General features: G+C 45.4%; 2 protein-coding genes across 2 annotated transcripts; one reads left to right on the top strand and one right to left on the bottom strand.

Annotated features, from left to right (window-relative positions):
* Positions 1-2,424: 2,424 nt before the first annotated feature.
* LOC127325890 (nicotinate-nucleotide pyrophosphorylase [carboxylating], chloroplastic) lies at positions 2,425-6,339 on the top strand. The gene is made up of 10 exons (XM_051352718.2): positions 2,425-2,783; positions 3,796-3,929; positions 4,023-4,086; positions 4,199-4,281; positions 4,395-4,478; positions 4,575-4,727; positions 4,950-5,126; positions 5,493-5,560; positions 5,726-5,830; positions 5,908-6,339. The coding sequence occupies exons 1-9, from the start codon at positions 2,513-2,515 to the stop codon at positions 5,820-5,822; spliced, it is 1,131 nt and encodes a 376-aa protein (XP_051208678.1). The 5' UTR covers positions 2,425-2,512; the 3' UTR covers positions 5,823-5,830; positions 5,908-6,339.
* A 4,496-nt stretch (positions 6,340-10,835) lies between these two features.
* On the bottom strand, positions 10,836-12,064 carry LOC127325895 (uncharacterized). Its single transcript, XM_051352723.2, has one exon. It carries the CDS (start codon positions 11,837-11,839, stop codon positions 11,042-11,044), a length of 798 nt encoding a protein of 265 aa, XP_051208683.1. The 5' UTR covers positions 11,840-12,064; the 3' UTR covers positions 10,836-11,041.
* Between the last annotated feature and the right edge of the window lie 6,353 nt (positions 12,065-18,417).

Below are 18,417 nucleotides of genomic sequence, written 5' to 3' on the forward strand. Positions count from 1 at the left end.
CTCTTGATAGTACGGCAACTAAACTATAAACCGGTCTCCAACTACACTATGAGACCGGTGAGAAAGAAACCCTATCAAGAGCAAACCTTATACTTGCGCATTCCACTTGAGCTCGATGACGACGATCTTGACCTCAACAAGATGGAACGCCTTTCTTGCTTGTGCTTGCTTGACGAAGTCTTGTGGATTGCTCCCCCATAATCCACCATGGGAGAGCTTCTTCTTCGGCGCATCTTCACATAACCATGACCACCATATGGATTGCTCCCCCATAATCCACCATGGGAGAGCTTCTTCTTCGGCGCATCTTCACATATCCATGATCACCATATGGATGGCAAGACTCAAGCAAAGGATCTCTTCGAGATGGCTCATCTTGAACTTGCACATCATTTCTTCATTCTTCATCATGTTGATGTCTTGAAGTAACTTGAGGGCTCACTTCATCTTCATCTTCAAGACATACTTGACACTTGATATCCTTCATCAATTTCTTCTTATTGCAACCTTGAAGCCAACATATGGTTCAAGAATTGCCTATGGACAACTCCTACAAATATAACTCAATGCAAACATTAGTCCATAGGGATTGTCATTAATTACCAAAACCACACATGGGGGCTCCATGCACTTTCAAGCATATCAACTTTTGAGATCCCATGCTTTAAGCATACAACATACTCCTACTTACATACATGTGCGCTATTCACATGGGGGAACTGTATTAAAACTACTCAAAGTTTCCCAAATATATCTACTGTCTAATTGTTGCATATAGTGCTATCTAATTATTTCATACATTTTCTTTTTGATTGTTGAACAATATAGTAAGTTTATAAACATAACTTCCATTGTTTTGTGAGTCGGTATATTTTCACAATTCTTCATATATTTACCCTAAAATTTGGACGGTGCAGCAATGCGCGCCACCATGGTCTAGTATTCTAGAAGATACTTTACAATTAAAGCGAAATTTTTGGGACCTAGGTTCAGTGGAACCCGATTAAACTTACCGACCACTAAGTTACATAGTTACCCAACCACTAAGTTATAAGATTTTCAGGAAGGTGGAGTTTCCTTTGGACTATTCATCCGAAACTTGAGATTTTTGCCCAACCTACGTACTTTAAAATTTAGATATAAAATTAGCATACAAATATATACATGCACACTCTACATGCAAATAAACTATTTGTAATTTTTAGAGGTCTGAAAATATGGATATTGATGTGATACAGTAACTTGGGTTCCGCCGAACCCAGGTTCTAACTCGTATTTTCGTCCACAAATCCATTTGTTGGCACGGCATATTCTAGAATACCTTGTTAGTTACAACCAAAGCTAGACCATTATGGCATTATACTCCACAAATCCCTATTATGATATTTTTTATACTCTACCTTACTAAAACCCTCTATGAATATATTTATATATACTAGAAATACATAAAAAAATATAGACACATAATAATACATCTAAGTGCCACAAACTAATTGGTAGAACAGACTTTAAAATATTTTTATGCTAAGCTTATGCCAAGACGGCGCCAAAGGAATTTGAAAAATAACATATCCTTGGCACAAATAGAGTTCTCATCTCACACTATATATGTGTAGTGAAAGAAGTTGATTTTATAACTATTAAATTGTATAGTGAAGTTGCTATAAACAAAATAACATACTATATTTATGATTCAAGTGATCTATAGATAAGTAAAAATATTTAGTATAAATGGATGTTCAAGATTATTTCTTATTTGTTCTAGGTCGGCTAAGTTTGTTTCACAGCACCAAAGTCTCACATATACGTAGGGGTGAAGCCAGGAAAAAAGGGTCAAAATAAATATGTAGCTCTGGGTGAACGCTTCTCGGTTAGCTTTCCTAGTTTTTGAATCCAGAGTCTATTCATATAGACTTCTTCTATTTTTCATTTTCTGAACCTTTGATCTGAGGAGCGTGTTTCGCAATATGGTTTCTCCTCGGCGCAGTGGCACGCTAATTGGCGGGGAGATTGCGCATCTACACCCAAGACCCAATAAGTCTTGTTTGATTCGAATTTTCAAAAATCGGAAGTAGTAAAACCACAGGAATGAAATAACATGTCCTCTTAAATTCTTATAATTAGAAAACTATAGAATATTGTATCAACTAGCGTTTGATTGCACATGAAAATCAAACGAATTGTAAAAAAGGTTGGAGTGAAGGAGATATTTCCTCCAAATCATAGTGCAAACGAATCGAACGATTCCATCTCATTAAAAAGCATTTGATTCGAACATGCTTTAATCCTATACTACGTAGATTTCAAGGTTTGTTTTAGACTATTTCTTAGGAAAAATATATAAGTTGCAATTCAGATCTTTCTTCTCCGTGCATCGTGAGGCCACCAGCGGCTCCAAAAAGGCGACGCGCGCGCCGCGCAGACACACACAGAAAAGGCAGGCGGCTCCCCTCCCCTTCCGCGACCCAACTCACGCACGCGCTCAGCCGCCGGCCGGCCGGCTCCTAATGGTATGACGCCCGCGACTCCCGCCGCCGCCGCCGCCGCCGCCGCCGCCGCGCAAATCCGCCAACACCTCCTGTCCATCTCCCCCTCCTCCACCACCTCCTCCCCGGCGTGCTGCCGTCTGCGCCTGTCGGCTCGCCCCCGCGCCGCGCCCCGCTCCATGTCCGCCGACGCACGGCCGGCGCCGTCGCCCGTGGCCGTGCCGCCGCCGGCGCACCCCACCTACGACCTCGGCGCAGTCATCGCCCTCGCCCTCTCCGAGGACGCCGGCGACCGAGGTATGCACATACTCTAGTACTTGCTTCACCCCCTCCGTGTGAGCCTCCTGTTCTAACGGGCGCGCCGCCTGAACGGCGACGTCTGTACACCCTTTGGCTTTGAATTGTCCGTCAGTATTGCGCCATCACAGTTAGGATTTCGGACATCAGTACTGCTTATCATGTAAAGCTAGTCTTGCAGTTCCAGCTGCTGACTATTATTGACTGACTGGCGCTTGAAATAGTACAGTGAAAGCGCTTGGATCGGCCCTTCCTGTTTTAACTCGAATTAGTCGGATATTACAGTTCAGTCTCTCTCCCTAACATTGGCTGATTGCGACGGAGACCACATTTTTTATTAGTACCCAATTTGGTGTAATAATTGGGTGACCAGGGTTCAGAGGGCAGAGGTCAGGTGTCTTGTTGAGTTGTTATTGCTGCTCTCCATGGGAAAGAGCAGTTTATTGGAGAAATAGAATGGATCGAGGCCAATTTATATCCAGGAACGGAATTTTGTTACTGAAGAGTGTTCCTTCTTAGCTCGTAGTTTTGCAAATGTTTATTTTTTGTCCATTGCCCTAGGAAAGCAACATAGCGGCTCATATTTGGCTTGTAATGCAGAGGGACCTCCGCCTGATTTTCTTATTGACCATTTGGCGAACGATGCAAGTCTATTTGCTAATCAACAAAGTTTCCGTGGTGGCTTTCCCTCAAAAAAAAAAAACAGGAACTGAATTTATTTGGTTTCATCTCAGTCTGTATTTTCAGCCACTATTTTCAAGTGCTTTCTCAGTAACCTACTAGTGAGCATTCTCAATCCAACAGTGGCCATACTAGCTGAACAAGTTATGTATCACTTGGGTCCATTCAGGATTCACTGAAGATAAGCTCCAGTTGGGTCTTTTTTCCAAAGTTGGCATGCAAGTTGGGTTTTGTTCTCTTTTGATACTGCAACTTTTTCCTGCTTTTGAATGGCCATACATGTGTCATCTCTCAGTGTAATAATGTTCTAACTGTCTGTCAACGCCTTTAGGGGATGTGTCGTGTTTGGCTACCATACCAACTGATGTGAAAGCCGAAGCCACCTTTATTGCTAAGGAGGATGGTGTCATCGCAGGCATAAGCCTAGCTGACATGATATTTAAACAAGTTGATCCGTCATTGAAGGTATTTCTACTGCATAGGCTATCTCATATGGCTCAGTAAGTATCATATGTCATATTGACCATGCCTGTTGTTCCTTCTTGGACAATTTTCCAGGTTGAATGGTTTGAAGATGATGGAAATCTTGTGCACAAGGGGTTGCAGTTTGGCAAAGTTTATGGTAAGATGCCTTGAAAATGCCATATCTGGCAAGTGTCAACATTTTGTAGTCAGTGTTGGCTCTTTTTCTGTTTCTTAATATTCTCTCCCCAATTTGCATTCTTTCTATTAAGGGTGCGCTCAGAGTATTATTGTTGCCGAGAGGGTTGTGCTCAATTTCATGCAAAGAATGAGTGGAATCGCCACAATGACGAAGGTGATAAGTGTTACTATTCCGTAGCTTATGCTATTCCTCTTTCTCCCAGATGATGTCATAACTTGCTTCTATGTTGCTTATATAAAAATGCTTCTGCTCCTGCCTCTGTTCAGGCCATGGCTGATGCTGCTCGTCCAGCATGCATATTGGAAACAAGGAAAACTGCTCCAGGTTTACGTATGGTTGACAAGTGGGCGGTAAGCATACCTTTTTTTTGTGTGTGACCATTTCATCACTTTTAGCTTCATTGACCTTCCTTCTGTTGCAATTTCTGACTCTTGATATACATCTAGGTGCTAATTGGTGGCGGGAAGAATCACAGGCTTGGTTTATTTGATATGGTTATGATAAAGGATAATCATATTTCTGTTGCTGGGGGCATTACAAACGCAATGACATCTGTTGATCTGTTCTTGGAGAAGGAAAAGCTTGCAGTTCCTGTCGAGGTATTGTTTAGTGGCTGTGGTTGCATATGCCATCTAAAATAAATTTGCCTGGTAACATTGAGTGTGTATTCCTATTCCAGTAGCTCACTTTTGTCTGTCTTTCAGTCTGACTTATATGCTGTACCAAGTTACCTATTAGCATTTGTTTGCAAAACAGGGCATATGTTTTGTTAACTAAAATAAAGAGAGTATATCTTGACAGTTTTATATTCTATGAATCAGGTTGAGACGAGGACACTTGAGGAAGTTAGAGATTTATTGAAGTATTCTGACGAGAACAAGACTTCATTAACTCGTATAATGTTAGATAATATGGTCGTCCCTCTTCCGAATGGGGATATAGATGTATCAATGCTCAAAGATGCAGTTAAGTTGATAAATGGCAGATTTGAGACTGAGGTATGAATTTAAACTCTCGAAAGCATAACATTCCCATTGTGTTCCACTTCCCCCTTCTTAGACCCTGTACATAGTTCGGTTTTTCTTTCCAACACGACTATATCTTGCTACTGCTTTATTCTCGCCTAGTGTACTATCGTTTTGTAAATTCAGACTGACATGATGATATATAAGTGGTCAGCAAAGGTCTTTTCCTGGTTAACATCCTAGCGAAGGTTGTCTCCTGGTTAACATCCTAGCAGATGAGTAGCGCATAGGCTGTATAATGATGTCTACTCTGTTGCTTAGCTGTTTTGTTGAGAGTAGTTGATTCCCATGTAAGTTGAGCAGGATGTGAGAACATTGGTTTCGTCTTTTGAACTGCAGGCATCTGGAAATGTGACGATGGACACAGTGAAGAAAATCGGAGAAACAGGAGTTACATATATTTCAAGGTGTGAATTCATTATCGTCTCTTAATGGACAGCTGCTTTGTGTTTTTTTGCCGTTTCGGCCTGTCATTTATTGATAATGATTCCCATGATTGGGCCTTGATTCCCATCCCCATGAGCCAGTCATTCGTTTCCCAACCATTTCAACTACTACTTGATTTGTTGCAGCGGAGCATTAACACACTCTGTGAAGGCGCTCGACATATCTCTCAAGATAGACACCGAACTCGCTCTTGAGGTCGGAAGGCGCACGAATCGCGCCTGACTCGAGAAGTAAGTTGAGTTCCCCTTTGCCTTACTTGAACTCTGTCTCCCTATTCTCGTCTAACCCAACTCTTTGCTGCCACCAGGATGTTACTAACTGCTACAATAAAAAAGGATGGCAAAACCTTGTTCTCCGCACAAATATCCAATTTGTACCAATACCAGAATACTATACATATACTACAACAGAACAATCCCTGAATAGCCAGCGTGCCGCTCCCGTATCTTCGAGCGCCGTGCTTGGAAGCTGGACGACCCTGGAAACTAGCAAGGCAACGTTGCAGCTTGCAGTCGTTGCCAGGTATTCAAGGGAAGTGATATTATATGCCTTGGTAGATGGAACTGTAAATGCAAATGCGGCGTTCGTTGTATGCGACACCGCACCGCACCTGCTTGACACAGACAGGGAACAGCGAAACGGATTTGGTTTGCCTTACTCAATTGCCCTCTTGACAAAAATGTATACCGTCAACTGTGTGCTTTCTCGTTTGCTAACGTGGTGGATGGTTTTCTGAGTAGTAATCTTGTGCTGTCTGTTTAGCTTTGAAAATAGAAGATCCATGGAACTTCCGCTGGTCAGAGTACGGCGAGAAGCAGCGCGCCGTCTACGGAAGTCTACATCGGTTTATTTTTTTCTCCAGAGTTGACGGCAGCGACGAGCTTGCAGCCGCATGCCGTCGAATAAGTTTTCTCGTTTGGTATGTTCATGGAAGCTAGCTATCCTTCCAGCAAAAAGAAAATGAAACCTATCAGTAGTAGAGAGGAGAAGGACGAGTTGGTGGCCCCCTGTTTTGTCCGTTGGCTAGGTCACTCCCGTCGAGCTGATCAGATCAATCAAACCCGCATCGCCTGAACCACCACCGGTGCGAGCGTCCACTGCTACGGGAGTAGCGGCTAGCTTATCACGGTCGTCTTCGCGTCGTTCATCCGTCGGTCGTCATGGTCGCCTGGACTCACATGCCAGGTGCGCCGTCGTGGCGTCGTCCCTCCCAAAATCTGTGGATCAGGTCAACTCGTCTGTCCAAAGCTCCTACTCCTACGAGGTTGTCACGGCACCCGCGCGCGCTTCCAAATATTCCGTCCGTCCGTGAAGCAATTTCAACTTTTTTCTAGAAAAAAAACTATATCATTTCCTTTACTTTTTTTTAGATGATATCATTTCTTTTACTGTGTTTATAACTTTATATACAAGTATAAACAACATTTATAAACCAGCTAGATATATGGTAAAAGATATACTCCAATTAATGCTATTAATTTGCTGGAATAGATATTGGTACTACTTTTGTGTAAGCGCAGCGAATCTTAAAAGGTTTTACTACTTTCAAGAAAGTCGGAAGTACGCTCTATTGTGGGCGGGGGAGTGGTGTTGGACAGACGGATTGTCGCGCATCCATCGTTTCCACACAACGAATTTTACGCGGGAGAGATACATATTTTTTTAAATAAAATGGAAGACAAGAAAAGGTTTTATGGCTGCAAAAAGAGAGGGAGAATATTCCTTACGTGAAGTAATTTCGACTTTTTCTAGAAAAAAAAACCATATCATTTTTTAGTGTGTTTATAACTTTATATACAAGTATAACAACATTTATGAAACCAGCTAGATATATGATAAAAGATATACTCCAATTAATGCTATTAATTAGCTGGAATAGATACTTGAAAGGTAGATATATGATAAAAGTAGTACTTTTGTGTAAACGCAGCGAAGCTTGAAAGGTTTTACTTTCAAGAAAGTCGGAAGTTCGCTCTATTGTAGACGGGGGAGTGGTGTTGGATATACACCATCACGCATCCATCGTTTTCCACACAACGAATTTTACGCGGGAGACGTGCACTTTTTTTTAAATAAAATGGAAGACAAGAAAAGGTTTATGGCTGCAAAAAACACGGTGAAGCTTAAAAGGTTTTACTTTTTAAGGAAGTGTTAGAAGCACGCTCTATCCTGGACGGGGGTAATGTTGGACAAACGGGTTGTCGCACACAGTCACGGCGAGCACCATCCATCATTCCCGCGCACCTAATTTTACCCGCGGGGGAGACGAGAGACGTGCTACACATTCTCTAAAAATTGGAAGACAAGAAAAGGTTTTATTTATGGCTGCAAAAAGAGAAGGAGAATATTCCATGTGTTGTTTCCTTTAACCGAAAAAAATTCCAGACGGGCGGAGAAGGATTGTGCAGAGCAGAAGAGCTCCCCGGCGGGCATCTTCCCCGATCCACGCTACTATCCGGATGCTATATTCTCTCGCCAGTCGTCACATCGTGCAGCGTTGTGGATTTGGCATTGCCAGAGCGCGAGCTAAACCCGATTTCCTCGGAGTCGACGACGGACCACCCGATTCGGCGCGGCACAACAGAGCAGCAGGCAATCGGGCAGGTCTGCGCGACCCCAACCAACCAACCCATCCGCACATTGAACACAACGTCACCACCATCACCCCAGGAGTTATCCGGTCACGCCACGTCTCGACAAGGGGCACACTACCAGGAGCAGTACCTGATGCACGACACTAAAACCCAGAAAAAGTACACACAAAAATTTTCACGGTTCGATCCATTCATCATCCATGGGCGGAGCTAGTCGCCGGTTGCCGCCGTCGTGGCGCTGAATCGGGGGAGTAAAATGTAGAGCAGGGATGTTGCAAAAGAATAAAGCAGAGCACGAACGGAACAACATTTCTGGAAAACATAAGAGCATCTCCACTCGTCCCCGTAACGCCCCGGCGAAATGCTTTTTCCATCCGACGGCGACCGGCCATTGCGCCTGCTCGTTTCGTTGGCCTGATTTGGGCCTAAATTCATCCGGCGATCCCACGACATCCCCGGCCCCCCGGGGAGCTCTCGGGGACTTCGGACGAAACGAAAGCGCGCGAAACGGCGAGGATACTTCCCGCGCGTCTGGTGGCCCCAACTTGTCGGTGAGAGAAACCGATCGTCGTCCTCATCGCATCGTCTTCCTCGCGCTGTAAAGGCCTGCCGCCGGTCTGCATTCGCCGGCAACGCGGCGAGTTAATGTCGTCGTCTTCCGCGCACGCATCGTCTTCCGCGCGCACTAAAGGCTGCCGCCGGTCAGCTCGCCGCGGACGCGTCGCAATCCACGCGGCAGGTAATCCCCGCGCCAGCCACGCCTATAGACGCCGGTCCACTCGCCGCGAAGCGCACCCGTGCTCCACTCTCCCTCCACTCTCCTCTACTCTCAAGATGGCGTTCTACGACGACGACGGCGCAGCCCAACAACGGCTTCCCCGCCGGTCGCTCCACGCGTGGGAGGGCACCTCCTCCACCAGCGGTACCCCCGCCGCCGGACACGAGGCCTCCCGGAGGCGGGCGCGGCTAAGTCGCGGCGTTCCAATCCCGCCGCCGCCGCGGGCCATGCCCTCGACGTCGCCATCGAGGAGGCGAGGATGACGATGACCGACGAGGAGCGCGCCGACCCGCGCCACCACCCCGAGAACTACACGCGGTGGAACTCCTACTTCCTCCGGCGGTGGGAGCGGGAGTCGGCGGCCTACGACGGCCCGCCGCCTCCGCTGCGCGCGCAACAACGCCGCGGGCCGCCGACGGTGGTGGAGCGCGCCGGAAGGACGTTGGCGAACGTCATCGCGCACATCGAGGGCGGCAACTCCCGGTGCTCACGATGCCCCTCTATCGGCATCGAGGGCATCGGCGAGCCGCCGTCGGGGAAGCGTCGCGGCGCCACGGCGCATGGCTGCCGGCTCGTCGTCTTCGGATCGGCGTCAAGGTCGTCCTTGGCGCCGGTGAAGAGGGAGGAGGCGACGTCGCCTTCGACGCCGGTGCGCGTCAGAAGGAGCGGCGTCTCCGCCGGCGACCCGAGAAGGCGCAGCAGCGGCGCCCTCGTCATCCGAGAACGACCTTCCGCGCCGCATAGCGGCCGGAAGAAGACGAAGAAAGAGGCCGCCGCAAGCCGGCTCGCCGAGGAGGAGCCGAAGCGCGCGGAGGACGCCGCGATGGCGGAGGCGATCGCCGGTCGCCGCACGACATGGAGGAGGAGAAGCGCGCGGACGATGCCGCATCGGACCGGCCAGCGCGATCGGGAGCGCCAGAGGCGGAGCAGCGGCGGGCTGCCGGACCTGGCCGCCGCACGCCAACTCGCCGCCCGCGCCGCTCCAACCGCCAACGACGATGTCGCGCGGTACCGCCGTCTGCGACACCTCCATCCCGGCGTCGGCGTCCCGTCGTCGACCTCGAGTCCTCCGACGACGATCGGGTACAAGCCATCCCCGGGGTGGGGAGACGCCGCCAGGCGCAGCAGCCAGGCCGCGCAGCCGAAGGCCAACGACGACGGCTCCGACGACGACGGCGGCGACTACACGGTGTTCTACCGCCATTTCGGCATGTAGAGCGCCGTGTTTTAAAATTAGCGTTTGAATTCCCCTAGCCGAATTCGAAATATAGTCGAATTCGGCCTCTATGTATGAACTCCTCCCGTAATGTAATAAATATCATTAAATTTAGTCTATATTCACCCGTTTTTAGCCGTAGTTTGTCAAGTTTCCGTTTTTTAAATTCGCATCAGCGGAATTTGCGCTTGTGGCAATTCTCGAGCGAGCGGAGCTGAGAACGAAGACGAAAGATTTTGCCAAAAATGCGGAGTAGAATTTGTGGATTCTCGGATACGAAGATATCAAATGGGATACATCTCTATATTCACCCGTTTTTAGCCGTAGTTTGTCAAGTTTCCGTTTTTTAAATTCGCATCATCGACTTCGCCTGGGCACGCGGCTGGGAAACTACTACTCCCCACGCCAAATCTTCCTCCAATCCGGACGAAAATTTCACCGGATTTGGGCGTGGGGAGCGCCAACGAGTGGGGATGCTCTAACTGTGAACCAACTGGAGTTGAGTTTGGTATAGTGCTCAGATCTGTAACTGCAAAGGGCAGGCGGCGGAGCACCCGGCGTCTTCGTGCTCGTCGCCGCCGCGCCCATCTCATCGGCGTCGCACATTGCTCTGCTTGGTTTGATATCTACTGCTACATGAACACCAATGAACAAGAAAAGGGAATCTAGCTAATTATGCAAACGGATTAAACTACTGTAGTTTCGAAGTTTAAAAGAAGAGTAATGGGTTCTAGGCTAATTAAACTGCTCCTGCCTACTCTTCACATGGACACCTGCACGCACTGCCTGCAGGGGAGAACACGAAGAAACAACGGTGACGTATGTACACATTTCTGTGCGCCGGCGAGCTCCATCACAGAGCCATGGCGTCCGCCGAGCCGGGCTCGTCGCCGGCGCCGGCCGCGGTCTCGGAGGGGCCGTCCACGACGCAGCCGTCGCGGTGGCGGTCGCGGCAGAGGGCCTCCACGGCGAGCAGGCGGCGGCGGATGTCGGCCATGTCGCGCTCCATGAGGAACAGCCTGGCGCGGAGGGTGAGGTTCTCCTCCTCCAGCCTCGCGGCGCGGGCCTCCACGCCGTCGTCCTCGTCGGCCGCCGGAGGGGCGGCGGGGAGCTGCACCATCTCGAAGCGGCTGAGGTCGTGGTCGAGGCGGCGCTCCACCTCGACGTGCTCCTCCACGTCGCTCTCGCCGGAGCCGGACCCGCCGTCGCCGTCCTCCCCCCACGCGCCGGCGGGGGGCTGGGGGCGGAGCCGGATGAGGCCCTTCATGGACCCGTACCCGTCCACGCCCCACGCCTCCTTGGCCATCTCCACCAGCACCTCGCGCGCCGGCGACAGCACCGGCGTCGGCAGCACCGCCGGCGTCACGGCGCACGGCGACGGCGCCACCCCGCCCGCCCGCTTCGCCTGCATCAGGTACGACGTCGTGTTGCGCGGCGCCTCCGACCCGCCCCACCTCCCGCCCGCCGCCCTGCTCCGCTGCTGCTGACGCTGCTTCCGCCCCGCCCGCTTCCACGCCGGCCTCGCCGGCGGCATGAACCCCGGCGGCGGCGCCGGAACCTGCTGCTGCTGACGCTGCGCCAGCGCCGCCGCCCACACCTGGTACGGCACTGGCGGCCGCACCGCCATCATCTGCTGCTCGCCGTTGTTCATCGCCGGATTAATTACCAGATCCGAAACCCTAACCGCCGCTACAAACCACAGAAAAAATCCCCCCAAAAAATGGGATCCAAACCAAACGGTCTCGTTCCAATCAATCGTGTTTTACGAGATTATAATTAGCGATTTCGTTTGATCCAAATTTGGGGGAAGGAGGTTGGAGATGGCAGATCGAGGAGAGAGAGAAGGAAGAGACGGCGTGGGCTGGGGCGGACGGGGGTCCGGGAGTATTTAAAGGCCGGAGGGTCGGGCGCGGACGGCTGGGATTCTGGCGGTTTGGGGCGCGGACGGCTAGGATCGAGCCGGAGGGGTTGCGTGTCTTGGACGGACAGCACGGGTTGTGCCACCGGGAGACGCATCCGGTTTTGTGCTTTCCTCCCAAGGTTGGGCCTCTTGGGTGGTTGGGCAATCAGAAGCAAAACTGCAAAAAATAGTTCTGCTGTTTTTTCTTTTGATTTATTATTTTCCCAAGTTTGAAGTTTTAAGTAAAAGCATTGTTTGTGTTTACCTCTAGCATTCTAGTTTGTGAAATTACTTTATATATATTTGTGATGTCATTGTATTCGTAGTTACCCATTATGATTAACCGCAAGGTCGCATGGATCTTGTTGATCTTTAAAATCAAAATTTCTAGCTAATTATCAATTTGATTCAACAAAAAGTAAACCAGCGTACATTTAGTACATTCTTTGTTGACATAGTTAGCTAAATCACCGTGTGCACAATCTTTGCCAAGCCTTTCGCTGGTACGCTAAAAGACATCCATTGAACGGAGCAACATCGCGTGGAAGTTTTGCCTCGTTTCTTTTGTGTCTATATTTCATGTGCCGATGGCTTAGTTCTCACGGTTTTCATCAAACATTCTTGTATAGCCGTACGGTTGTGTGATAAGACGGTTGCTTCTGCGGAGGTCTCTGGATGGAAATGAGTATCTCTAGCGGGAGTAATTGGATAGTTTTAGTCAAAACGGTAGTTGCCTAAAGATTGCAGCAAGAATCTCGAGTAGTTGTGCTAAATCATGTTCTAAAAGCTATCCGCAAATGTTATCATCTCATTGACATGGGTGTCACGCTTTCTCACTAACATGCCAAGAGAGGGAACCGTTTGGCTTCGCCTGGTTTCAATCACTACATACTCGTGGAAGGCATATGTGGGAGAGAGTGAGAGATGGAGGGGTGTGAGAGAGAGTTTTCTTGTGGTGGCAATGGAAGGTGAGACGTACAAAGATTAGTGTCGCAAAAGTTTTGAATTTGTTTTCTAGTAGCGGTGAGGAAGATGTGGGTGAAGAAACTATTAAGGTCACGACACAAGGAAGTTATGAGTAGTGCCCTATCTCTTCTCCACTTTTCTTGTTTGCTTTGAAACAAGTATTTATCTTATGGAAAGTGCATATTGGTCTGGGGATATTTAGGGATGCGAGTGAAGTTAGGACAGATGCATCCATGGGTCTCGGGCACGAACGACCGACATCGAGCAGAGGAGGGTGCTTTCGAGTGCATGTCTTGGATGGACAACACGGGTTGTGCTTCCAGGAGGTGCATCCGGTTTTGGGCTTCCTCCTCTTGGTTGGGCACTTCAAAGCAAAACCATAAAATATGTGTTGTGGTTATTATTTGCTTTATCTTTAGAAATCTGGAGTTCTCAATATTTTTCATTGTTTATGTTTAGTCTTGGCCTAGTTTGTGTAATTATTTCTCAATGTTTTTTTTTGACCAACCACTATGAGGCAACAGCCCCACAACAAAATTTTATTCCAAAATCAAAAAGAGTCTTATGTACAAAACAAGAGATAGAGAAAGAGGGAAAGAAAACCTACCTCTCAGGGATAAAAGACTCTAAGGCAGAGACCTAATCCAAGCTAACAAACTATCTCTATGTTTAGCTTTTATTCTATGTCTCAACAAAAAAAACATCATGAATAAACCTGCCTTCCACCTTGCAAAGGTAGGCCTCTCACTTCTGAAAATTTTCCCATTCCTTATAATCCAAATGTTCCAACATGCCAGCATCAGTACCTCCATAAAGAATGGCTTTGCAAAATCCCTCCTAGCATGTGCAATCACCATCTGCAAATCATCATTAGGCCTCCAATCAAATTGTAGGTAATTCCAAATCCTGACACTGAAGTTGCACTCAAAAAATAGATGAAACCTATCCTCACGGACATGCAAAGGGCACAACTCGCAATGATAAACATCTGTGACATGCCAGTGTCGGCGCTTTAACGAATCCCTGGTATTTAGACGATCCACCAGAAGAAGTCATGCAAAGACCTTAGTTTTCATCATGCAGCTAGACTTCCAGATCCACTCATAAACTTTTGGCACATTAATATGTTTATGTATATGAGAATAAAACTTAGCAGACGCATAATTCCCACCCCAGCAATATGTCCATTCATCAGCACCCCCTGTGACAGGATTTCCTTGCATTATCAACTTTAGTTGTTGTAATTCTGAAAAAGCTGGCTGAGACAATGGGGTATAGAATAATTTTGTTATACTATCCATAGCATAAACCTCTGCAGCCATCACCACTTCTCTCAACACAAAGGAGAATAACCTGGGAAACCTATCCTTTAGGACCAAAGGAATACCATCAATTAACCAATTATCTGTCCAAAATAAAAAGGTATCTCCCGTGCCCAACTTAACGCTAGCCACAGCTCTGAAATTATCCACTTGTCTAAGCACATCCCTCCACCAAAAAGAGCCACACAAACTTTCAGCATGGGGTACCCTACCAACATAATGTTTTTCCCAAATCAAGTTCACCCAATGTAAATCTCTTTTGTTATAGAACTTATCCAAGAATTTAATAAACAATGTTGCATTCTATTTTTGGAAATTAACAATTCCTAAACCTCCTCTCAACTTTGGCTTGCAAATCATTTCCCAAGCAGCTAAGGATTGCTTTGGTTCCCCTTCTCTGTCCCTCCAAAAGCAGTGCCTCAATATTCTATCCAATTGCACAGTCAGACCCACTGGCAACTGTAAAGAGCATAGGAAATGTAGCGGCATAGAGGCAAGTGCAGAATTAATCAGCTGTAATCTAGCACCTTGGGAGAGAAAGCTTGAACTGACAATTTCCTTTCCAATCTACACACCAAAGGTGATAACTCAGTAATAGTAGGTTTCATTGTTCCCAGAGGAAAACCCAAATAAGTAAAAGGCATTTTCCCTATCTGACAACCAAAATCCTCTGCCAATTGCTTCAAATCATCTTCTGGGACATTGATAGGCACCATTTGAGATTTATCAAAGTTAATCTTCAGTCCTGTGGAATTTGAAAATTTATGTAACACCTCTTTCGAAGCCAATAATTGATCTTTGTTAGCTGGTAAAATAAGGAGGGTATCATCAACATATTGTACTATAGGAAAGTCCCTATCATTTGTTTCAATGTTGGTTGTGTCATTATGTTTGTGGTTAATAGTGATGGTTAGGTGCATAGTTTGAGTAGATATTGGTGTCTTCTTTAAAATAATGTTTTCCTGATATTTGTTTGGCTCATGAATAAAATGTAATTTGGAAACCATTTAATAAGTTTGGTATTATATGTAGCTAAATTGGCCCCTTGTAAGAGCTTGGCAAAGCCCTACACCGGTTGATTGTGTATCGAAATTAATAGCTACCTAGAACAAACTGGTGGTAATAGCTTACTTGTGTATCTTCCATGCCCATATTTTATGTGTTGCTGGCTTAGAGCTCATGTTTTATATATAGTGTAGTTGTGTAGTAACATGATAAATATTGAAAAACTCCTTGGATAGAAAAGAATATCTCTAGGCCAAACATATGCCTTGATTGAATGAATATATTATTTATTAAAATGGTAGCTCGTCGAAGATTGTAGCGAGGAATATCAAACTAGACGCTTTTAAGTCATGTTGTGAAAATCTACTAACCACAAATGCTATCACCACATTAACAAATTGTCGCGCTGTGTCAAATACACTACAAGGGGAAGTCTTGGGATTTGGCCTAGATTTAGTCCATGGAAGGTTGTGGAAGACATGTGTGAGAGAGAGATACCTAACACCAACAATTAATATTTTCACACAAGCCTAAACTCCCTTCTTTCATATAATTTATTTACAACAAAGATAAAAGTGGAGACATGAAAAGTTAATTAGTGCACAAAAGCTTTAATATTGTATGCTAGTATAGCCAAAGACGAAATTGTTAGGGTCACAAAAGGGAGTACATAAGACCTTTTTGGGTATGCCTACCTCTTATCATGTTTTATGTTTTATTTATAACAAATATTTTCTTTCTTCTCTACTGAACGTGCTCACGCGGTAAATACAATTTTGAACGTATTGTTAGCTCCGACTTTTCTTTCGGCGTTGGCCTGTCTGGTTGGGTCCTTCGGCACGTCAACTCAAAAGTGCAAATATATGTGCTACTGATTATTTTGCTTACTTTTGATTAGGATGTTATCTCCTTTTGTTTTCCATTTCTTAGGTTTACTCATAGAACCTCCAACGTTAAAATTTTATTGTCTATGTTGTTGGTGAGATTGTATTCACAATAAACTTTAATAGCCGGTTATAGAGCTTGTGTGGACTTTGATTCCTTCCTTAAAGACATAACTTCATTGCTAAATATTAGTTTTTTGAGTCACCGATGAATGTATTTGGCGAGTGTTCACTATGGTTTATAGCACAATAGCTACATTTTCCCCATGTGTGATCTCGTTCAAGCTTTGTGATGATTAATTATATGCTAAAAATGGCCATTTAGCTCGAGCATCGTTGTAATAAATTTCACGTTTACTCTTTTATGCCCATATACTCACTATCACATGTTTAATTCGCATGATTTAATTTAATGTTTTTGTAAAGTAAGATTATGTAATACAATAGTTCACCTTTTTTATCTCTGGATAGAAAGGAATAACTCTAGGCGAACGTAATGAGGAATTCCAACTGGACCCGCTTAAATAAATTTATGCCAGTCTGTTAACTGCCAGTGTTATCACATCATCAACATTTACATGAACATTTTGAACTACATTCCAAATCTCTTAAAAAGGCACGTAAGGAACATGCTCGTCCACAATAATTGAAATTTTTGTTTGAAGCGGAGTTCAAATTTTCACTTCCATAGCAAGAGGGGGAGGGGAGGGACGAAGATAAGAGAGAACCGCCATCAGAATTCACATTTTCACACAAGCCGGAGTGTTCCTCCTTTGATCTAGTTTGTTAGAAGTGACTATGAAAGCAGAAACATAAAAGAACATTAGTGTCGCAAATTAATATTGTATGGTAGTAGCGTGAGGAAAGAGTGAAAGATGAAACTACTGGGGTTGCGAAGGCATTACAGAAGTCCTTTTGGTATGCAAGGAACTTACGAGTGGAATGAGCACTACCCAGCCTATCTCTTGACCACCTTTTTCATTTGTTTAAAAAAATCATATTTTAGCATATTGCAATTTTAGATTTTATAAGTACAAGTACCAACTCACTGGCACATGATCATAAAAAAACATGTGTGGAAAGGGAGCTACCATTTTTTCTTACTTTTGGTTATGATGTTCTCTCTTTTAGGGACTTTTTGATTCATAGGAATCTATGGTTTAAATCCTTAGGTTTTACATGTTGTTTGATATATATATGGTTGAATCTCATAGTAATTTATCCAAAGGAATCCTTTGCACCAGGTATCACAGAAATCTAGAATCCACTCAAACCTCCTTTTCAGAATCCTTTGTTGTTCATGTGATGAATTAAACAACCGTTGTGCATATGACATCATGTAGATTAGGGCGGGCACAACATTGCAATCCCCTGTTTTCATATTTCATGTTTTTACCATCATGTGAATCAATCATACCTCAGGTTTACTTTTATTGCCTTCAATGTGAAATTTTATTGTCTATGTAGTTGACAAGATTGTATTCATGGTAAACAATGATTATCTGCGGCAAAGCTGGACCTTGATCAATTCCTTAAAGTACAATTTGGTGAATAAATATTAATTTTTTGATCGAGTAATCAATGAAAGTACTTTTGCAAGTATTTGCACGGTTTTATATCACAATATCTGCATTTGCCCCACGTATGATTTTGGTCAAGCCTTATGATGATTAATTTGTATGCCAAAAATGGCCATTTAGCTCAAGCATCTTGGTAGTAAATTTCCTTTTACCCTTTTATGTCCAAGTTTTCTCTATCAGCATTTTAGTTCTTGTGGGTTTAATATAGTGTTTCTATCATGTCGTAAGATTATGCAATAAAAGGATTCACCTTGCAATCTCAAGGTAGAAAGGAGTAACTATGGATGATATGTTCCTAGAGTAAATGAGGATGTTATTACTAAAATGATGGATATCTAGAGAACGTAATGAGTCGTAATGAGTAAATAATTAAGGTTGTGAAAAGTTAACGAGGAGAGGGAGACGGAGAGGGGGAGGGGGAGAGAGAGAGAGAACAAATGTACACTCCCACGAGCCCCAACCTCCCTGATGTGATCTACTTGTCTAGAACCAGTGAGGGAGAAGAGGGATACTTAAATATTTGGGGGACACACGAAAACTTTGATCTTAGTTGCTACTAACTGCGGGGATAG

Source organism: Lolium perenne, chromosome 5 (genome assembly GCF_019359855.2).
Source record: "Lolium perenne isolate Kyuss_39 chromosome 5, Kyuss_2.0, whole genome shotgun sequence".
Classification (NCBI taxonomy): domain Eukaryota; kingdom Viridiplantae; phylum Streptophyta; class Magnoliopsida; order Poales; family Poaceae; genus Lolium; species Lolium perenne.